The sequence below is a fragment of the Bos indicus genome, chromosome 11, assembly GCF_029378745.1.
Source record: "Bos indicus isolate NIAB-ARS_2022 breed Sahiwal x Tharparkar chromosome 11, NIAB-ARS_B.indTharparkar_mat_pri_1.0, whole genome shotgun sequence".
Classification (NCBI taxonomy): Eukaryota; Metazoa; Chordata; class Mammalia; order Artiodactyla; family Bovidae; genus Bos; species Bos indicus.
The window spans coordinates 98,229,671-98,249,466 of NC_091770.1; the positions used below are offsets into that span (position 1 = coordinate 98,229,671).

The 19,796-nt window shown below is 57.0% G+C and overlaps 1 protein-coding gene across 2 annotated transcripts; it reads right to left on the reverse strand.

Annotated features, from left to right (window-relative positions):
* Nucleotides 1-9,567: 9,567 nt before the first annotated feature.
* Nucleotides 9,568-19,240, reverse strand: AK1 (adenylate kinase 1). Of its 2 annotated transcripts, XM_070799302.1 has the most exons (7): nt 19,128-19,240; nt 15,894-15,932; nt 14,329-14,364; nt 13,983-14,146; nt 13,052-13,168; nt 10,056-10,247; nt 9,568-9,806 (listed from the first exon to the last, which is right to left on the reverse strand). In XM_070799302.1, the coding sequence occupies exons 2-7, from the start codon at nt 15,898-15,900 to the stop codon at nt 9,738-9,740; spliced, it is 585 nt and encodes a 194-aa protein (XP_070655403.1). In that variant the 5' UTR covers nt 15,901-15,932; nt 19,128-19,240; the 3' UTR covers nt 9,568-9,737. The 2 variants fall into 2 exon arrangements, with proteins under 2 accessions (XP_070655403.1, XP_070655402.1); XM_070799301.1 differs by lacking the exons at nt 15,894-15,932; nt 19,128-19,240 and adding an exon at nt 14,712-14,794.
* Between the last annotated feature and the right edge of the window lie 556 nt (nt 19,241-19,796).

Below are 19,796 nucleotides of genomic sequence, written 5' to 3' on the forward strand. Positions count from 1 at the left end.
ATTTGCAAACAGTTAGCACCAACTACATGTCCGCCTTGATGCTAGTCATGGGTAGCACTTTAGGATCAGCCCCAGGAGGCTCAGAGGAGGAAGCCGGAGCTGCCTGGAGGAGGGAACGTTTAGGTCTGGCCTGTGGAAGTCTGGGCGAGTTGGGGTGAGGGGGTAGAAAAGGGGGTGAGGAGGGCATGTCAGGCTGGGCACCAGCCTGAGCAAAGACACAAAGGCAAGAAGTGGCCTGACGGCCGCAGGTCAAGCAAGGGTGTGGTGGGGACAAGAGACCTAGAGAGGCAGACTCTGGCCTTGCTCTGGGAGTGGGGCAGTTTTTACTTTAATTTATCTGCACTGGGTCTCAGTTGCAGTATGCTGAACTTCAGTCTTTGTTACAGCAAGGATCTTCAAGTTACAGCTTGAGAGATTTTTAGTTTCAGCATGTGAGAATCTAGTTCTCTGACCAGGGATCGAACCCGGGACTCCTGCATTGAGAGCACAGTCTTAACCACCAGACCACTAGGGAAGTCCCAGGGAGTGGGGGGCCTTGAATGCCAGGACTTTATCCTGAAGGCCTCGGGAGTCACAGAGGGTTCTGGAGAGAGGGTGCTGGCAGAGTGGGCTTGGAGAAGATGAATTTCCATCCCACAGTGGGGACAGAGCCAGGGGCTTTCCTCTTTACACTTGTCCTGGTCACAGATGGAGAAACCAAGGCCCAGGGAAGAAGGAGAAGGTGGGAGCCCTGGCTGCCTCCGGACAAAGCGGGGGCCGAGTGGAGCGTGTTTGTGTCTGCAGGAGCTGACCCCCAGGGCAGGAAGGGCGGGTGTGGCTCCTTGGGTGGAGGTGGGGGAAGGTTTGCTCGCCCAGCCCTGGGGCTGCGCTTTCCGTGCCCGGCCAGGCTCGGGTCTCGGGTCACCAGAGACCCATCCCAGTCCAGCAAGGCCAGGAAGGCTGTGACAGAGCAGAGGGAGACCCCTGAGAGTGACTGTTTCTCGGCCTTTTCCTGCAGCCTCAGGGATGGGGAGGTGGGCATCACCAGGCACAAGGTGGCTCCATTGGGGGAAGGTTGGGTGCCTGTGAGGTTCCCCCAGGCAGAGTCCATGCCCCAGGGACAGTTAGTTACTCCAGTCCCCCCAGAGCTGAACTCTTCCTCTCTCAGGCCCCACCCTAGGCCTTCCTCTGTCAGCTCTGGATCCCCTCAGTCACGCCAGAAACACAGGAGGAAGCTGAGGCTCCCTGAGGTTTGAGTGACCCCAGCTGGAGACCCCAGGGCTGCCTGGCTCCAAGCTCTGCTCCTTCCCGTCTGCTCCCATCTGAGCTTGAAGAGGACAGATGGCCTTAGGTGAGGGGGATTGTTATCCAGAATGGGTGTTGGGGCATCTGAGGCCATAACGGGGACCCCACGGGAGGCTCCTCTCAAACCTCCCTCCCAGGAACTTTCCTGGTGGCCCAGTGGCTATGACTCCAAGTTCCCAATGCAGAGGGCCTGGGTTTGATCCATGGTCAGGGAGCTAGATCCTATGTGCTGCAACTAAGACCCCATGCAGTGAAATAAATAAATATTAAAAAAAAATAGAAAACACCGCCCTCCCATCCACCCTTATGCTGCTAATTCATCCCCTTTCACACGGTAAGCAGGACCCACTGGGTTTCTCTAGAAAGTGGGATAGGCCTAGGTGGACCCAGGACATGCTTGAGGGTGACTTCCAGGAAGAGAAAAACCTAAGGAGGGCCTGGAGTCCTGAGCCCAGGGGCCCGGTGGAGGGAGGAAGAGGCACCCAGGGCTGGAGAGGGGGCTCACCCCAAAGCTCCCATAGCACCCTGACGCCCCCAGCCCTCAGCCAGTCTCATGCTGTGTGAGTCTCTCTGCTCGACTAGAAGCCCCTCAAGGGCAGGGACTTGGATGTCTCTGCTCCACTGTTTCCCCAGCACAGAGCCCAGGAGGACCTTCTGGTCCTTAAGACTCATTGATTAAAAGCATGAAGTTCCGCAGAAGGTAAGGCAGGAGCGGAGCCGGGGGACGCATAGGGCAACTGAGACACAGAGAGGTAGGCCTTTGCTCCTGTCCCCAGTGGCAGAGGCCAGTCCCCGGGCTGGGCTGCCCATCCCCAGGGAGTTTCACAGTCACTGTGACACCGACCCGCAGGCGGGGAGCAGCCTTGAGTTAGTGGTCTCCTGTTTGCCCCCCAGATGCACACCCCATTCCAGCGGACACATCTGCCTCCTCCGGCCCCGCTACCCACCCCCAACCCCATCCCTGCACAGCTCAGAGAGGAAGGAGCCAGAGGATTCATTCTTCTGGCTCCTTCCCCACAGGGTCACTGCAGATTGGTGGCCTCTCTGCTCCAGAGGCCACAGCCCTGACCTGGCCCTCTCCACCCAGCCCTTCAGGCTGAGGGTAGTCACGGGTCATGGCCACTGCCAGCCCCGGGCTTCGGCACTGTCCCTCGTGACTTTCCTACACCCTGCCCACACCTGTGTCAACAGACCCTTCACTCCACTCCTCCAATTGTCCCACTGGAGCGTGCCGTCTGTTTCCTGCTGGGGCCCTGACTGATACAGACGTTTTCAGGTGCCGCCTAGCCACACGCCAAAGAGACAAGCGGCCAATGGCCAGGCGTCCGGGCTGGGCCCCCGCCGCGGGCAGGTGCCCCTTCCTCTCCCCCGCTGGCCGGGAAGACCGGGGCTGCAGGAGCGGATGGAGCACGTCTACCCTGGCCGCGGGCCACCAGAGGAATTTCAGACGGCCCCCAGGGACCCCCCCACCAGGCGGCGGGCTGTCTCCAGCACCGGCCTGGAGCCAGGAACAGTTGAAAACAGCAGGACCAGACCCACACAGGCAAGGGAGAGCGTGGGTGCGGGGAAAGACGGCACTGGCCTGGGAGTCAGGGTGTCCAGGCTTCAGGCAAGACCTCCACGTCTTGTGATAACTGAGGAGAATCTACATATAACTCGGGGGACTCTGCTTGGTGCTCCTGGTGACCTAAATGGGGAGGAAATTCAGAAAAGAGGGGCTGTATGTAGATGCATAGCTGATTCACTCTGCTGTACAGCGGAAACTAACACAACATTGTAAAGCGACTGTACTCCAATAAGAATTAATTTAAAAAAATGTTCTGTGTCTCAGCTTTTACCTCTGTGCAGTGGGAGGGCAGTCTGCTGGCCAGGAGGAACCCAAAGCCCAGGAGAACAATCGGAAGCACCCCACCACCATTCACACGCTTGCCCTGTGCCAAGTGCCACCTCCCGGCCACTTTAACGGGCTGAGACTGTTGCATCTCCATTTTACAGTGGAGGAAACTGAGGCTCAAGTGCGCAGGACAACAGGGCTGAGGAGGAGGGGCAGAGGCTAATTCTAATCTGGGCCTGTCCTTCCTCCCTTGACTTCCAGAACATTCCATCCTGGTTTTCCTCCCACCTCCCTGGTTGCCTTATCTGCCTCTTCTCTGGTACCTCCCCATCCTTCCTTACTTGGACCCTGGGTCTCTTCCCTTCTCTGTTTATTCTCACTCTCAAGTCCGATTTTCTCAAGTCTTTGCGACCATGATGTCATGTCCCAGAACAAACCCAGGGACTCAGACTCCAATAATTAAAACGAACATTTTGTGAACCTATATATATATATATATCTCCTTAGGATGAGCATTCACCCTGTTCCATTTTCTTTCAAATACTGATCACTAGACACCCTATTGATATCATTGCCCACTGTGGGTCTTGGGCATAGAATATAATGCCCTAGATGCTCGCCACTCAAAATGTAGTCTTAGCGTCTCCTGGGAGCTTCTCTCAGGCTCTGCCCCAGACCTGCTGAATCAGAAGCTGCATTTAATTGATATCCTCAGGACATTCACGTGCACATTCCAGTTTGGGAAGGACTGTTCTGGGTGCCCTCATCCAGATAGCTTTAAAGACCATCCATACATTGGCAGCTCCCAGCTTTGTGTCTCCAGCCAGAACTCTTCCCTCAGGCTCCAGGCCCCTGATAAGCGCCTCAGACTTCATGAGTCCAAAACTGGGCTCTATTCATTCTCTGCCAACTATTCCTGCCTTCGTCTCCCCGTCTCAGACCATGACAGCTCCCTCCTCTCATTGCTCAAGACTTAAGGATGACCTTGACTCTGCTACATCATTCATCCAACCTATAAGCACATCCTTCGGCTCCTCCTCCCCAGATAAATTTCCATTGTCTGTGGGGCTCCCACCACACCACAGCTACCGCCCTGGCCACCACAAGCACCTCATGGAATATAACAGTCACTGGCCCTCCTTACTCCCACCCGTGCTCCCAGCCCACTCTGCACACTGTAAAGAGAATCTGTTAAAACAAAGTCAGGTTCCATCCCTGCTCCGCTCAGTGCCCTCTGCAGATAACCATCTCGCTCAGTGTGAAAGGCAGAGCCCCTCAAATGGCCCCTGAGGCTCCCCTGCCCCTCTCTGACTTCTGCTCTTCCCCCATTCACTCAATCCACCCCAGCTGGCCTCCTCGCTGTTCCTGGAATGCACCAAGCACGTGCCCACCTCAGGGCCTTTGCACCTGCCATGCTCTGTCCCTGAAACTCTGTCCCCCTAGATAACCACTGGGCTTGCTCCTCATGCTTTAAGTTGCTGATCAAATGTCACATGGTCAATGAAGGCTTCCCATCGCATTTTTGAAAATAGTTTTATTTATTTATTTGCTTTTGGTTGTGCTGGGTCTTCGTTGCTGCATCCAGTTGCGGAGAGAGAGGGCTACACTCTAGCTGCGGTGTGTGGGCTTCTCATTGCAGTGGTTTCTCTTATCGTGGAGCACGGGCTCTAGGGCTTGTCCCATTACACTTTAAGCAGCCCTCTCTCTCCCCACACCAGCAATTGGCCCCCTGGGTACATATCAACCTCTGACAATATTGTGTGTGTGCTAAGTTGCTTCAGTTGTGTCCAATTCTTTGCAGCCCTGCGGACTGTAGCCTGACAGGCTCCTCTGTCCATAGGATTCTCCAGACAGGAATACTGGAGTGGGTTTCCATGCCCTCCTCCAAGGGATCAAACCCACATCTCTTATGTCTCCCGCATTGGCCGGCGGGTTCTGTACCACTAGTGCCACCTGGGAAACCCTCTGACATATCATATACTGTTTATTTGGTCTGTTTCCCTCTTTAGAACAAGAGTTTCATAAGGGTAAGGGCCTAAGCTTTGCTGCTAAATCCCCATCGCTTAGAATAGCGCCTAGCCCATGACAGGTGTTCATTAAGTGTTCGTGTAATAAATGAACAAACTTAACCCCCGGGCTACACAACCTGGGGTCTCATGGGCTGTGATTCTGGGTTTCCAGGGTGTGTGTGTTGGGGGCATTCTGAACCCGGGGATGGGGGGTTCTCTGAAGAGGGCAAATGACTCCCAAGGGTAGAGGGAGGTGACCAGGTTCAGAGGTCCTGCCAGACTCTATTCTAAAATAGTGGAATCTATATCTCCCTCTCTTTCCCCGGGAAATGGTCCTGGTACATGCTGCCTCCTGGGTGATGCTGACCTTCTTGATAAAACCTGACCAGGCCCAAGGTCTAGATGACCATGCCCGTGACGACAATCTAAGAGGCAGAAGGATTCTACTGGGCTGGGATTCTAGCACCTCTGTGTTGTAGGGACTCCAAGTTCATAGAAAGGGAAACTGAGGTCCAAGAAGAGATGAGACTCTCCAACACCCCATGAACCATGGTGGGCAACAGAGGCGGGAGACCCTTCACCACAACCCCCAGAAGGGGCAGAAGCTATAGAGCAAGGTGAGGGTGCCCCTGCCCTGCTGTGTGATCTGGGGCAAGTCGCACAACCTCTCTGGGTCTGCTTGCCAAAGAGGAAGCCCTGTGTTGGCCAGCTGCGCATGTCCAGTGGGTCTCTGCACCCCCCTCTGAAGCCCCCCCACCGTGGAGCCGCCAGGCCTTCCTGTTTACTCGAGGCCCCTCTCTCGGCTGGGAGGCGACAGCCTTGGCCTCCTCCGCTCCCTGCTTCCTTCCTCTCCCACTTCAGTGCCTCCGGCCAGGCCCTCAGGGCCCCCGAGGCCAAGACTTAGGGGCGCAGTCCACAGGGGCGGGGGCATCTGAGGATACCTCCCTACCTGAGAGCGCTTCCTCTCTGAGACCCTGAGGTTACAGAGAGGCTGCATGGTTAAAATGTTCCTGCATCTTGGGAGGGTCCCCAGAGACCTGAAGAGTGACCGTTTCTACAGTCTCAGATTGGCCATCACGCTGCCCTCTCAGCCCGCCACTAGGCGCTGAGCACACACTGACTCTAGAGATGCCCCCTCTTCCCACGCCTTCCCTGGGCTCCCACCTCCACAGGGCAGCTCCTCTCTGAGCTCCCCAAAGTAGGGGGCTGTAGACCAGCAGCTGGGGCCTCCTGCCCAAAGCAGACCTGCTGAAGCAGAGTCAGCTTTTCTAAGACCCCAGGGAGATGCGTGTGCAGGTTACAACTGGAAGCGCTGCAGGACTCACTGTCCTTCCTGGTTTAAAAACTCTTCCTGGGACTTCCCCCAGCGAGCCAGTGGTTAAGACTCCATGCTCTCAAAGCAGGGAGCACGGGTTCAATCCCTGGTTGAGGAACTAACATCCCACATGCTTCGCAGTGTGGCCAACAAACAAACAAACCTTCGTGAGTTTAGTCTATTAGGTATTCCTGCCCCAAAGACTTCTCTTAAATCTACGAAGCCTCTACAGCTAACTTCCAGTTTACAAGAAGTTCAAGGGGTGGGGTAGCGGGTGAAACACCACCACGAGAAAGTGACAGAAGAATATGGAAAAAGGAATTTTCTGTAGGACAACCAGTCCCTTCACAGTCAGCGTCAGAGAGCAGGAAGGCCTTCGAGGTTAAAAGAGGTTTCATGGAATCACAACCAAATGCGGTGTGTGGTCCTGGGTTGCATCCTGGTTTGACCACAGACATGTTTTGGGGACCATTGGGGAAAAGTGCATGTAGTCTGATTATTATCTATCACAGTGTTACTATTAACCCAGTGTTCTTGGACCGATGAGTTGTGGTTATATAGGAAAGGGTCCTTCTTGTAAAGTCATACTGAAGTCAGACTTTAGGGGTGAAATGTTTTCATATCTGTAATTTACTTAAAAGTGGTTTGGCAAAAGTAAAACAATGAGGTATGGAAAAATAGCACCAATTACTAAATGTTGGTGATGGATGTATGGAGGTTCATCACATTATTTCCTCCAGTTTTCAGTTTGCTTGAAAATGTTCATTAAAAAGTTAAGCTCTGGGACTTCCCTGGTGGTCCAGTGGTTAAGAACCCGCCTTATAACGCAAGGGACACGGGTTCAGTCCCCGGTCAGAGAACTAAGGTCCCACATGCTGCAACGGAGATCCTGCGTGCCACATCTAAGACCCAACACAGCAAATACATAACTATTAAAATATATTAATTAAATAGAATATATATGAATCAAATTATGTACTTCTGTCCCTCTAAGGTTTCAGCCCTCCCCACACTCAATGGGCCGTCTCCACCTCTGAGGCTCTGCAGAGCTGTCCCCTCTGCCCTTCCTAATGAAACATACTCCTGGTTTCCTTCAAGGCCCCACTCCAGAGCTCCAGCTCAAGGAAACTCCCGCCACCCGGGCCCCCTCTGGTCTGGGTGGAGTAGCTCGGGTGGAATTTTGTGATTATGGCCGCCCTTGTTCCTAGAGCCACTGCACATGGACCAGGGGGTTTGTGACCCCGTCTTCCGAGCATAGCAGTTGCTCTGGAAAGTAGAATGAACAAACGTGAACGAAGGAAACCCTCACAGGGAGGTTTGTGGTGGCAAGGATGGGTGGAGCTGTTAAAAAGTTTGTGGTTTTTTTTTCAAATTCTCAAGGGTTTTTTGTTTTGTTTTTTATTAATAAAGTGATTCCATGGTGAATAGTTGGGGTCAGCTTAGGTTTTCATAAACTAAAGACATATCTGAATTAATGAAGCTGTACTTAAAAAATAAAGGTAACGAAGATGATTTTGTCAGGTAGATTCCTCTTAGCTTTGTATCATTTGGGGCGTGTTTTTCCACTTACCCTCACACTGATCATGACAACCTCAACAGAGGAGGTGCGTGCACGCCTGTGTGTGTTTTATCCCAGTTTGACAGATGCTCAGACAGTAAAGAATCTGCCTGCAATGGAGACCTGGGTTCAATCCCTGAGTCAGGAAGATCCCCTGGAGAAGGGAATGACAACCCATTCCAGTATTCTTGCCTGCAGAATTCCATGGACAGAGAAGTCTGGCAGGCTAGTCCATGGTGTCTCAGAGAGTCGGACCTGACTGAATGACTACACTTTCACTTTCCTTTTGACAGATGCAACAAGGAGACCCCGAGGTTAGAGGTCACAGAATGAGTAGGGAGTCCTTTGCGTGCCCTGGTTGGCATGGCTCACAGACTAACCAGCCGCAGAAAACCAATCTGTACCCCACCCAGGGCCTCATGGTGCAGGCCTTTAGAACCTATCTCTCCTATACTATTATGTACCGATTTCATGTTCTTCTTTCAATAGACTCACTTTTTATAACTTAAATATGTTTATTTTAAAGGAAAGTTTAAATAATGACTGTAAATGGAAAACCAGCCACACGTGCCATAAATAGAAGGGGACACACACGCGGGTGACCCTCACCCCACCCAGGATTCCGTCCCAGCTGGGGGTGCCCTGCTGGAGATTGTCTTGGCTTTAAAAGGAGCCAGCTGGGCTTGGGACAGGTGTTAGGGACAAGTGAGCACCAAGGGAGACGCTCTCCGTGATGAGGTCAAGGCGTGAAAGAGAACAGAAGAGGGAAGATAGTTCTCCCGGGGATACTCGGGGATTCTGAGGCATTCCCAAAGCACCCTGCCAAGGCTGCTCTGGTCTGTGGTTCCACAGGCTGTGGTACTGACCACTCACACCCCTGGCTCGGTGTGTTGTTGTCCTAACCTTGGTTGGGGGGTAGAGGGAGGAGCACTGAGCCTAATTCAGATTTGGAAACGGGCTCGGGGAGGGAATGTTGTGATCTGTCCAGGGCTGCATGGTGGGACATCCTGCAGGTCTCACCTCCAGGGAGGCACCCTTGACCATGACCCCCCTTCATTCCCAGTGCTCTGTCCAGACCCTCAGAGCATCTCGCGCCAAGAAGGCCAATTCACTGCCCACCCAGCCAGCTGATGTGTTCTGCCCTCCCTGCCCGGGGAGCCCCTACCCCTACCCCCAGCCCATGACCATGCTGCCTGCTCCAGCCCTGTCCCCCGTGACGGTTTGGGACAGAAAACATGCTCAGAGCTAAGGGGCTCAGGACCAAGGTCACACAGCAAGGATACAGGGGAAGCCAGGCCAGGGCCCAGCTCTGCCTGACCATGAGCCCCTGAGAACCAGGACCCCACCTCCATCACCCAGCGTCCCCCGGCTTGGCACAGCCCATGCCCAGCACACCCCTGTGTGAGGGGGATTTTCCACTGGAGCAAGGAGAGGGGCGCCAGCTGAAGTGGGTTGAGAGGGGCCCCGACAAGGAACCAGAGGGGGAGGGGCTGGGGACTCAAGGCTGGGGCGTCCACGCCCTGTGAATCAACCCTGATGGAAGCAAAGAAAAAGGAATAAAACTGAATGTCCTTGGAAACTCCTTTAGTGCTCGGCTGTCCATGAAAACAGGATAAAGTGGCTTCCTCTGCCTGTGCTCAGCCGGGCAGGGTGGAGGCGCTGAGCTCAGGCCAGGAAGGCCTCGAGTCAGGACGAGGGTGGGGCGGGGCTCTCGCTGGGGAGGGGGCTCCAGCTTGGCTACTTGAGGGCGTCCAGGTGGGTGCAGACCTGGGAGAAGACATTGTCCACAGAGCCTTCAGCGTTGACCTGTAGGGAGACGGGCCATGAGGGCAGGAGGCCTACGGGGCTTGGTGAGGGGGCTGGGTGGACCCCACAAGGCAGGGGGCTGACCCCCCTGAGAGGCCAAGCCAGGCTCCCCAAGCCCAGCCACAGTGGACAGCAGCCTCTTGTCCAACCAGTGAGGGAAACCAAGGCCCAGTCAGGAGGGCTGTCCCAAGGTGACAGCAATTGGAGGCCACGCCAGGCAAAGACCCAGGTTTTCTCTCGGACCCGCACCTTGCGAACAATGCCGCGTTTCTCGTAGAAGGCGATGACGGGCTCTGTGGCCTTGTAGTAGGTTTCCAGACGCTTCTTGATGGTCTCTTCGTTGTCGTCCACACGTCCGCTGGTCTCTCCGCGCTTCAGGAGCCGCTTGGTCATGGTCTCAGGGCCGGCGTCCACATACAGCAGTAGTGTGGGCTGTGCGATCTGCGGGCAGGGTGCTGTTTACAGGTCCATTCCTGCCCCCTGGGGCCACCTTCTCCTCCACTTTCCACTTCTGAGGCCCACCTGAAACCCACCCATTCCTTCCAGCCCTTCCCCAAGGCAGCCTGCGGAAGCTTGCTCAAACCGATCTGCCCTGCCTCTCCCCTGTTCACACTTCTTCCATGGCTCCCCAGTGCCCTCAGGAGAAAGTCCTAACTGCTCACCTGACCTGCCCTCCTCATCTCATGCTCCTCATGCCTTTGCTGTCCTGGCTTTGGCCACATGACTAGCTGTGGTCGGGCTCTCATCCCCTCCTCGCCAGGTCTCTGCTCGTTCTGGGAACCTCAGTCAGAAACCCTTTCCCTCAACACCAAGGGCTCGCCTTCCGATTTGAGCTAAAATCTCATTCCTCTAGGGCAGTCTTCTCAGATGCTCCCTCCCCCACCCCAACTACGACCCCAGCTCTCTGGGATGCTCTCCCTGGTGGCTCAGACAGTAAAGAATCTGCCTGCAATGCAGGAGACTCGGGTTCGATCCCTGGGTAGGGAAGATCCCCTGGAAAAGGAAATGGCAACTCACTCCAGTATTCTTGCCTGGAGAATCCCATGGACAGAGGAGCTTGGCGAGCTATATAGTCCATGGGGTCTCAAAGAGTTGGACAAGACTGAGCGACTAACATGCTCTTTCACTTTCTTGCAATCAGTGCCCGTTACTTCTGCCTTGAGCTTGTCTCAGGAGTGTGTGCATGAGTGCTCAGTTGCTTCAGACTCTGCAATCACATGGACTGTAGCCTACCAGGCTCCTCTGTCCATGGGATGATCCCAGGAAGAATACTGGAGTGGGTTGGGTTGTCATTGCCTCCTTCAAGGGATCTTCCCAACCCAGGGATGGAACCCTCATCTCTTGCAGCTCCTGCATTGGCAGGCAGAGCCATGGAGCTACCTGGGAAGGCTTGCCTCTGGTTATTTACTTAACATCCCTCTCCCAGGCAGGCCTGGAGCCCCTGAGGGCAGGTAGATGCATCTTATATCTGCAGGGCTGACCGAACCTGACAAAGGAACAAGGGCTGAGTGAAGGGGCGAGGGGCTGCTTAGCTCTGGGGGTTCTCAACAAGGTCACTGTCATTGGAACAAGCATTTCATCTGCGGAGGTTTGGAAGGACCAGGTCGACCAGTCCTCCTCCAGTGAGGCCCAGGCGCCCCCTGGTGGCCAGAGGCTGGAGGACACAGTGGAGCTGGGCCCTGTGCCAAGTCCAGCGCCCACAATATCACCCACAACAGCCCCAGAAAGGATGGGGTCTTTCATTGACCACATTTTCTAGACATGATTGTCACGGCCTGAAGTGACATCACAAAGCTGGTACATCGGGACATGCTCAGGGCTGCCTGGCATCGGACTTCAGGATCCATGGCCTCCTAGCTCGAAGGAAGCCCAGCCAATCCCCATCTCACAGATAGGGAAACTGAGTCCCAGGCCAGGATAGACACTTTCTTGAGCTCCTTCAGCCTCTTAGAGGTCGAGAAATACAGTGTTGGGACACTCCTGGTGGTCCAATGGCTAAGACTCCTTACTCCTGATGCAGGGGGCTCAGGTTTGATCCCCGATCAGGGAACTAGAACCCATAAGCTGCAAATAAAAGCCCAAATGCTGCAGTTAAAGATCCCGTGTGTTGCAACTAAGACCTAGAGCAGCCAAAAAAATTTTTTTTAAAAAATATGGTATATTCCTACTGGGTGAGGCTCAAAGCTGTGGAAGCCCAAAGATGGCCCAGTCTCACAGAGATGGGCACTGGAGATGGAAGTCTGTCCTACCCCAGCCCCCTAAGATGTCAGGTCCTCCCCATATATGGCCCTGCTGCTGACAACCGCCCCTGAGTCCCCATCCACCCTTGCTGACCTCGCCCTCCTCCTGAGAACTCGCAGTTTCCTCTGTTTCCCCATATGGCCTGTGACGTCAGAGATACTGGCATACATCAGAGGCGTGTGTATGTGTGTACATCTGTGTGTGTGTACATGTGTACAATCTCTGTGTATACCTGAGTACATCTGTGTGTATTTGTACGTGTGTACACACGCCTCTGCCTTGTGCTCATGTGTCTGTCGGTACTTGTGTGTACATGAACCTGTGCTTGTATGTACCTGTGGTCACCTACCTGTACATGTGTGTGTTTGGGTGAGGTGTTCCCACCCTGGAGAAGATCCTCCTGGAGGGCACTCATGCCAGGCAGCCCAGAGCCCTCCTCTTCAAGGCTGTCTCTGTCCAGCCAGACTTCCTGTGGTGCCTGGAAGGGGACTAGACTCCCCCCATGGCATTCAAGACCTCAGCCAGGCCTGCACCTCCCTCCCCACGGTACTCCGAGTTGCCCTGCTCCACAGACTCTGTTCTCCCCACACCCCCTGACCTTCCATGCTGCTTCCTGCCCCTCTGACTGTGTGTTCACGGGGTGCCAAGCCCCACTTTTGAAGGTGCATTCTCTCTAACCCCCATGCTACTTTTCAAGGATACTGTCTGTCCCCATTTTGCAGTTGGAGACACGGAGGTTCACAGGCAGAATGATTGGCCCAAGGCCTCAAACAGCTGAATGGGAACCCTTGGCCAGGTTTGTGAACTCCCCAGCCTGCTGCCTCCTCTTCTACTCATTTTCCTCTAGACTTCAGAAAGGCCTCCAAAGAGTCATCCTGGGCTTCCTCCTTGCCCACCCTGCCACCCTCCGATGGTCAGTCTATCTCTCCCTCGTCTCAAAACTGCCCATCACGGCAGCTCCTGCCTGCCCGCTCTGTGTCACAGCACCCCCAGGTTGCACTTACCCTCCGCTCAAACTCCTCCCCCTGCTGCACCTCCCGGGGGTAGCCGTCGATCAGAAAGCCTTTGGAAGTATCTACCTTGGCCACCATGGCGTCTCGGAGCATGTCCAGCACTGTCTCCTGGGGGTGCAGCAAAAGAAGAGGGGGTCATGAGCCCCTCTTCTCCAGGCTCCGCTCGAGCCTCTGCACGAGCCAGCCCACAGTTAGAAATGCTCTCTGCCCTAACACAGATTTCCCAAACAAGCTGCCCTCTCCAGGAAGCCTTCTCTGAATTGCGAATACTTAACTGATTGATCAGGCCATTCATTCATTCATCCATTCATTTCTTCATTCACTCAATAATATGATTGGGCCCCTCCTTCCAGCCTCCTGTCTGAGCCCTGAGGACACAGCTCTGAACAAAGTAGACCTTCCCTGTCCTCAGCACACTCACAGTCTGCTGAGGGGACAGACCAATACACAGTTCATTTATAGTTTCCAAGAATGACATGGGCTATATACTGGCAAAGAAGCAGGGGCGGGAGTCTAAAGTGGGGGGTGGGAGTCTAAAGTGGGGGGCGGGTCTTGGCCCAAATCTGAGGGAGTCAGCAAAGTCTGAAAGCTGAGGAAGAAGGAACATTCCAGGCAGGAAGGAGTGTGATGAATGTGAGGGGATAGAAAGGCCAGGGTGCAAGGAGGGTGGAGAGCTGGGGCCAGGGGTAAAGACTAGGGGGTGTGGGGAGGGGCGCTGAAGGGGGTCGGCAGGCAGGTCCTGGAGGCTCTTGGGAGCTTCTGGAAGGAATTTTATGCCAACGGCAATGAGGACTCTCAGGAGGGTTCAGGGCCAGGGAAGGTCATGGTCAGCCCTGCCGGTGTGTCATGGGCTTTGCTGGCTGGCGTCCACGCAGGGCCACCACCACCCCCACCAACCCTCACCCCGCCAGGGCCCACTCACCAGTGGCACCAGCTGCCCCTTCTCCATGATTTCTGACAGCATCTTGCCCCTAGCCGAGCCCGAGCTGACCTCGGCCCGTAGGAGGTCTCCGGTGGAGAGGTGGGTGTAGCCGTACTTCTGCACAATCTTCTCACACTGGGTGCCCTTCCCCGAGCCGGGCCCGCCTGCAAGCGCCCACCCATTCAGAAGCCCCAAGAAACAGGACCCCTGCAGGGACGGGGTGTCTGCCCGGGCCACCCAGAGAGGTGGGGGCAGAGCCCAGGGTGCCCCCCAGGCCCAGACTCCCACCGGGAGGCCTTTGAAGCCGCGCCCTTCTCACTGCCTCACCCGCCTGCCTTGGACTCACCCACCACAAAGATGATCTTGGTTTTCTTCAGCTTCTCTGTGGGAGAGAAGAGGGGAGCGGAGCTTGGTGAGTCACTGGACAAGGAGCCAGAGGCACCTCTGAGGTCCCAGGCCTGTGCTGAGCCCCAGGCAGAGGGACGGACACCGCTCATGTTCACGTCAGGGAGGCAAATGAGTCAGCCCAGAGCGAGGGATACGGGGCGAGGGAAACGCAGAGACCGGGACAGGCCGGGGAGGTGAGGCTGATCCAGGCGGAGAGACCCGCAGGGACCAAGGCCTGGAAGTCACGGGCTCCGCACAGGCCGTGAGGGTGACGCTCAGGGGCTCAGACGCCCACCCTCACGGCCCCTCCCTGTGGGCAGCTGGACCAAGGCGCTGGGTCACCTCTGGCTCTAGAGTCTTCCATGATGCGGGGGTCTGTCCCCGAGCAGCAGGCCCCCATGGTCCCGGTCTGCTGTGTCCCCCAGCCTTCCCCCCTCAGGCTCTGGGCCTGCCCATCGCCTGCCTCCCCTAGGCAGTACCAGTGTGGAGTTGGCAACCACAACATATGTTGCCCTGGAGACGGTTGCTGGGGAAGAGGGCTGTGGTGGGCACATGGAACCCTTGCTTAGAGAGGGCGGGAGGGAGCTTGCGTTTCAACCTCTGCCTCAGAACTCCACCAGACCGCAGCCCCACCATACAGAAGGGACTGAGGCCTGGAGGCAGGCGCCTGCTGGGACTGGGCGGGGGGCGGGGGGGGCCTCTTTCCAAGCTGCCCGGGCTTCTCCGTTTCTCAGGGAAGTAGGAGCTCTGTGTGCCAATGGGGAGGCGAGCTCCCAGGGGTCTTGAGGAGCTGCTAGAATGACTTCCATGGGCTTCCATCGTCTGTGGCCGTGTGAAAGGGTACAAGCCTGGGAGTGGCGGTGGGGGGGCGGTGCGCCCACACAGCCCAGCGGCACCTATGTTCAGAGCCCTGGGGGTAGAAGGATGACTGCCAGCTTCAGGCGCCAGCAGCAGCCAGGCCCACTGGGCTCCTTTAAGAGCCGCCTGGGCCAGGACCCAGTGCCAGGGATGGGATGGGTGGTGTCGCCAGGAGGCGGGCCAGCCGGGCGCTCTGCCCACGTCTCCCTGCAGGACCCAGCCCGCAGGAGCCAGGAGAGCCCAAGACACCCTGAAGACTCAACTCCACCGGTCCGGGAGAGGGGCAGGAGCGTGTCCTTATTTGCCTTGGCATTTGCACACTTGGGGCCTCTCTGCAGGGCAGGCCTTCCCTCACTAGCGCTGTGCCCCCCCTCCAGAAAGAGCCAGAGATTCAGCTCTATAAATACCAGTGTAGGAGGTGAGCTATGGGGCCCTGAGAAGCCTCAAGGAAGCCTCATTCCTTCTAAAATTAATCTTGGAGCTGGTACATCAAGCGAGAGGCCCAAGAGGCCTGAGAAAGATGCTGGAGGCCCCCAGACAGGTCCTTCTGGCAGCTCCAGAGCTACCTCCAAACCGTCCCCGCATGTCTCCCCAAAGCACACCCCTTTAACAGATGGGCACACTGAGGCCCAGGCTGTGAGTGGGCAAGGAGAGGCGCTTCCATACCTTCCATCCTGCTGTGATCCGGGCAGCCGAGTCAGCGCTCTGCAAGACAAGGGCACAGGCAGCCAAGTGAGGGGGATTTCTTGGACATCCAGCCTCTGACCCCGGCAGCCTCCCAAGGTGGGGGCCAGGCCCTGGCCTGGTCTTCTGGGGATGGAGGGGCTGCTGGGGGCAGGGGAGGCCTGGGAGGCTGGGAGATATTACCGAAGTCACCTTTCCTTGGGGTGCCTCCACTGCCTCACCTGTCTCACGCAGGGCAGGCAGCAGCCCCTTCCGCCCACCCAACAGTGAGGGTGACAGCCAGAGGCGTAAACAGCGGCTCCTGCAACTGCTGAACTGTTTCCCTCCCAAGTCCCGGAAAACAGGCCCTGGGTTTGCGTCTGCCCAACACCTTGACAACGCTCCCCAGAGCAGGATGAAAGCCCGGGAGGTGGGAAGGTGTCCTCATCTAGGAGGGGTTTGGACCAGGATGCTCAAAGGGACACAGAGGCCCGAGGGGAGAGAGCTGCGGGTCTGTACTTGGTCCACACCTGCACAGTTCTCAACTGAGCGAGTTCCCCGGCTCCCGCCCCTGTAATGTTGCACCCAATACCTGAATGCCCTTCCCCAAGAAGCTATTGTTGAGGACTCAGTTCAGGTCCCACCTCCTTCAGGAAGCCTTTCTGGACTCTGCCTCCGCTCCCACACTGGCAGGTGACCGGCCTCCAGCATCGCACACACCACGCTATACTGGGCCTCTCTGCTGTACTGCAGCAGAGTTGGGTGGAAGGCCTACCTTCCACCCCGACATGGCCCCTGCCCCCTCCCTGCCTGAGGACCTTGCACCCCATTTTCCCCTCAGCTTGTCAATCAAGCCCAGTGCCTCTTGGGACCACACCCCTCTGCAGCCACAGTTCAGAGGTCTCCCTCCCTCTCCCCTTCCCATCAGTCTCTCTGGAGTTGCCATGACACATCTTTGGCTCCCACTTCTTCACTCCTCACCCCCCAGCCCTCCCCAAGTCTCCCAGCAACCACCACAGACTTTTTTGCCTTAACCTTTGACCCCGAAGCCTGGGCCAGCATTCCTTCTGCCAGGGACCCCTGCCCGGTGCCCCTACTCTGCCCTCTCACTGTTGGCCTCAGGTGCCCTGGACCCTCATCTCTGCCCAGCCAGCCCAGGCCTCTCTCCCCAGCCTCCCAAAAACACAGCCCCTGGACAGGCCCAGAGACCCCCAGCCTCTAAACAGCCCTTACATCATCCGAAGCCACGTACTCTATCACCCAGCCAGAGGCCCCGGTCAGCATGAACGCCCTTCTCCCCACCCACCTCCACCCCACACAAGCACGTCCCAGCCCTCTCGCTCCAGAACTTCCCTCCAGTCTGTGTCCTCACAGCCACTTCCTTGTTCCAAGCAGGGAAACTGGCCACTGCCCGGCCTCCCGTGGGCCTCCCCACCTCCACACCCCACCAGGCAACCTGCAGGATTTTCTCTGACAAGCATCAAACCACACCCTTGCCTGCTTGAAAGACTTCCACCTGAGGCCCCCTCCGTCCCCCAAATAAACCATAACGTAGCTGACCGAGCCCAGCAATCTGGCCCCCTTGGGAACTCTCCCCTGGGGGCCACTGCTTGAGCTGCTTGAAGCTCCCTCACTCACCACGATCGTGTCCCACCTGCAGGTCCCAGCTAATGTTCCACCCAACACCTGAATGCCCTCCCCCAAGGAGCTATTGTTGAGGACTCAGTTCAGGTCCCACCTCCTTCAGGAAGCCTTCCTGGACTCTGCCCTCCACTCGCACACTGGCAGGTGACCGGCCTCCAGCATCGCACACACCACGCTGTACTGGGCCTCTCTGCTGTACTGCAGGCCGGTGTCCCACGCCTCCGGGCCTGGCCCTGGCTGAGCATGGGACTGGGGCCTCACTCCATCCTCACAGCCGTCTTGGGAGGGAAGTGAGGCTTGGGGAGGAGGAGAGATCTGCTCCAGGGCCTGGCTGGGGTCACACTGGGGGCGATGTTCTCTGCTGCCCTGAGCCTGGCATCTGCTAGGTCCTTCAGCAGCTTGCTGACCGTCCTGCCCGCCATGGGGTATGAGCTATAGCCTCTTTCCTGCTGAGTGTGCTGAAGGAACGCTAAGAGCTGCCAGTGGCCCTCCGCTGCTGGTGGGGGAGGGAGAGGGTCCTCCTGGCCAGGGACAGCCTGTGGTGACGCCCTGAGGAGTGGCCTGGACCCCGACCCCACCCCGCCCCACCCCCTCCTGGTAACCTAAGCCCCTCTGCCCTGCTGGCACCTGCCGCTTCTTGGTCCAAAATAACTTGGGTTGTGAGGAGTCCTCACAGAGGCCAAGGGTCCAGGGCAGAGTTGGGTTACGGCCTCAGCACCCAGGCCTTATAAGGCCCCCAGGTCAGGACCACGGCAACTCCTCACATGACTGGGTGGCCTGCTGAGGGGCCCAGAAGGCCGAGGCCCAAAGGGACCGCGACTTCACCTCAATCACAAGGCAAGACTAGGGCAAGAGCCAGGCCTCCCAGCTCCTGACCAGAAGCAGCCTTCTCAGTGGTTGGCAACTGGCTAGGGTTCAAGTCCCAACTCTTATCACTCAGCTGTGTGACCTTGGGCAGCTGGGGTCCCCTCTCTGGGCGAGAGTCCCCAAGCCTAGTCCAGCTGCTGCTGGAGGGTCCCAGGTAGGTAGCTGAATGGCACTCAGGAAAGGCCCCACGGACTGGCTCAGGGGTCCCTCTGAGCCCCTGCCCTTTCAGGAGGCTGGGGCAGGGGGCCAAACATCCAGGGGGCTTCCTGTCCCCCCAGCACTCAAAATGACATGCCAGGATAGCTCCTCCCTACACCTAGGCTAACCCTTCCCAGGTCCTAGGGTAGGGAGCCCAGTCACAGCTCTCCTCCCAGGTCCCCAGCTGAGACGGGCCAAGGGCAGGGACCTGGAGCCCCAGGAGTGCCAGCGGGACAAAGGGGTGACTGTCACGGAGGCCAGGAGGGACAGCAACACACACATACACACACCCATCCCCAGGACACACACAGTGTGGCACAGACATCTAGTGCAGAGCCTGGGGAATACCGCCAGGCAGATACTTACAGATCACAAGCTGGGATACGAACACAGCCTTACGAAGCCTGAGGAGACCCCGACACGCACAGACACACAATTCCCCCAGGTGCGTGTAGCTTCCCCACTCCCGGCAGGGGCGCCCCCCGCCCTAACACACGTGCACAAGCACACACACGGGCACACACTGACCTGGGGGAAGGGTGAGGGTGGGCACAGGGGCCAGTGCGTGCCCTCCCTGTCCTCGCCAGCCGCCGCAAAGGAGACTATTTATAAGGCTGTCAGCGGCGCGCGGCATGCCGGGAGCCAGCGCTCTGTGATGGCAGGGAGGGAGGGAGGGAGGGAGGGAGGCAGGGAGAACGGACCGGGAAGGGAGGGGGCGCTGGACCGGAGCGGAGCCCTGGTGGGAAGCCAGGCCATGCACCCCCAGGTGGCACTGTGCAGCTTCCCGAGGGGTTTTCATTCCTCTGTTACTTCCACTGTACCTGCATCACTCCAGGGGGACCGGACCAGACTTCTTCTATGACTGCTGGGGAAGCTGACGCCCAGAGAGGAGAGGCTCTTTGCACAAAATCCCACAGCAAATCCATGGCAGAGAGAGAGGCCAGAACCGGGGTGGAGGGGACCAAGGTATGTGTTCTGGGGGCTTTGCTGTCCAGACAAGCCCCCAGCCCCTCCTCAGATCCTGCCCTGAAGTCTCTGGGCCAACAGCCACCCAGAATTCCTCCTCCTCTGTTGGAAGGGGCCTCAAGAGCTTCTCTGGGACTGTAACTCCCCAGAACTCTGAAGATCACCCACATATCCATCTCCCAGCCAGTGGCTGCGTGCGTGTGTGCATGCTCAATCATGTCCAACTCTTTC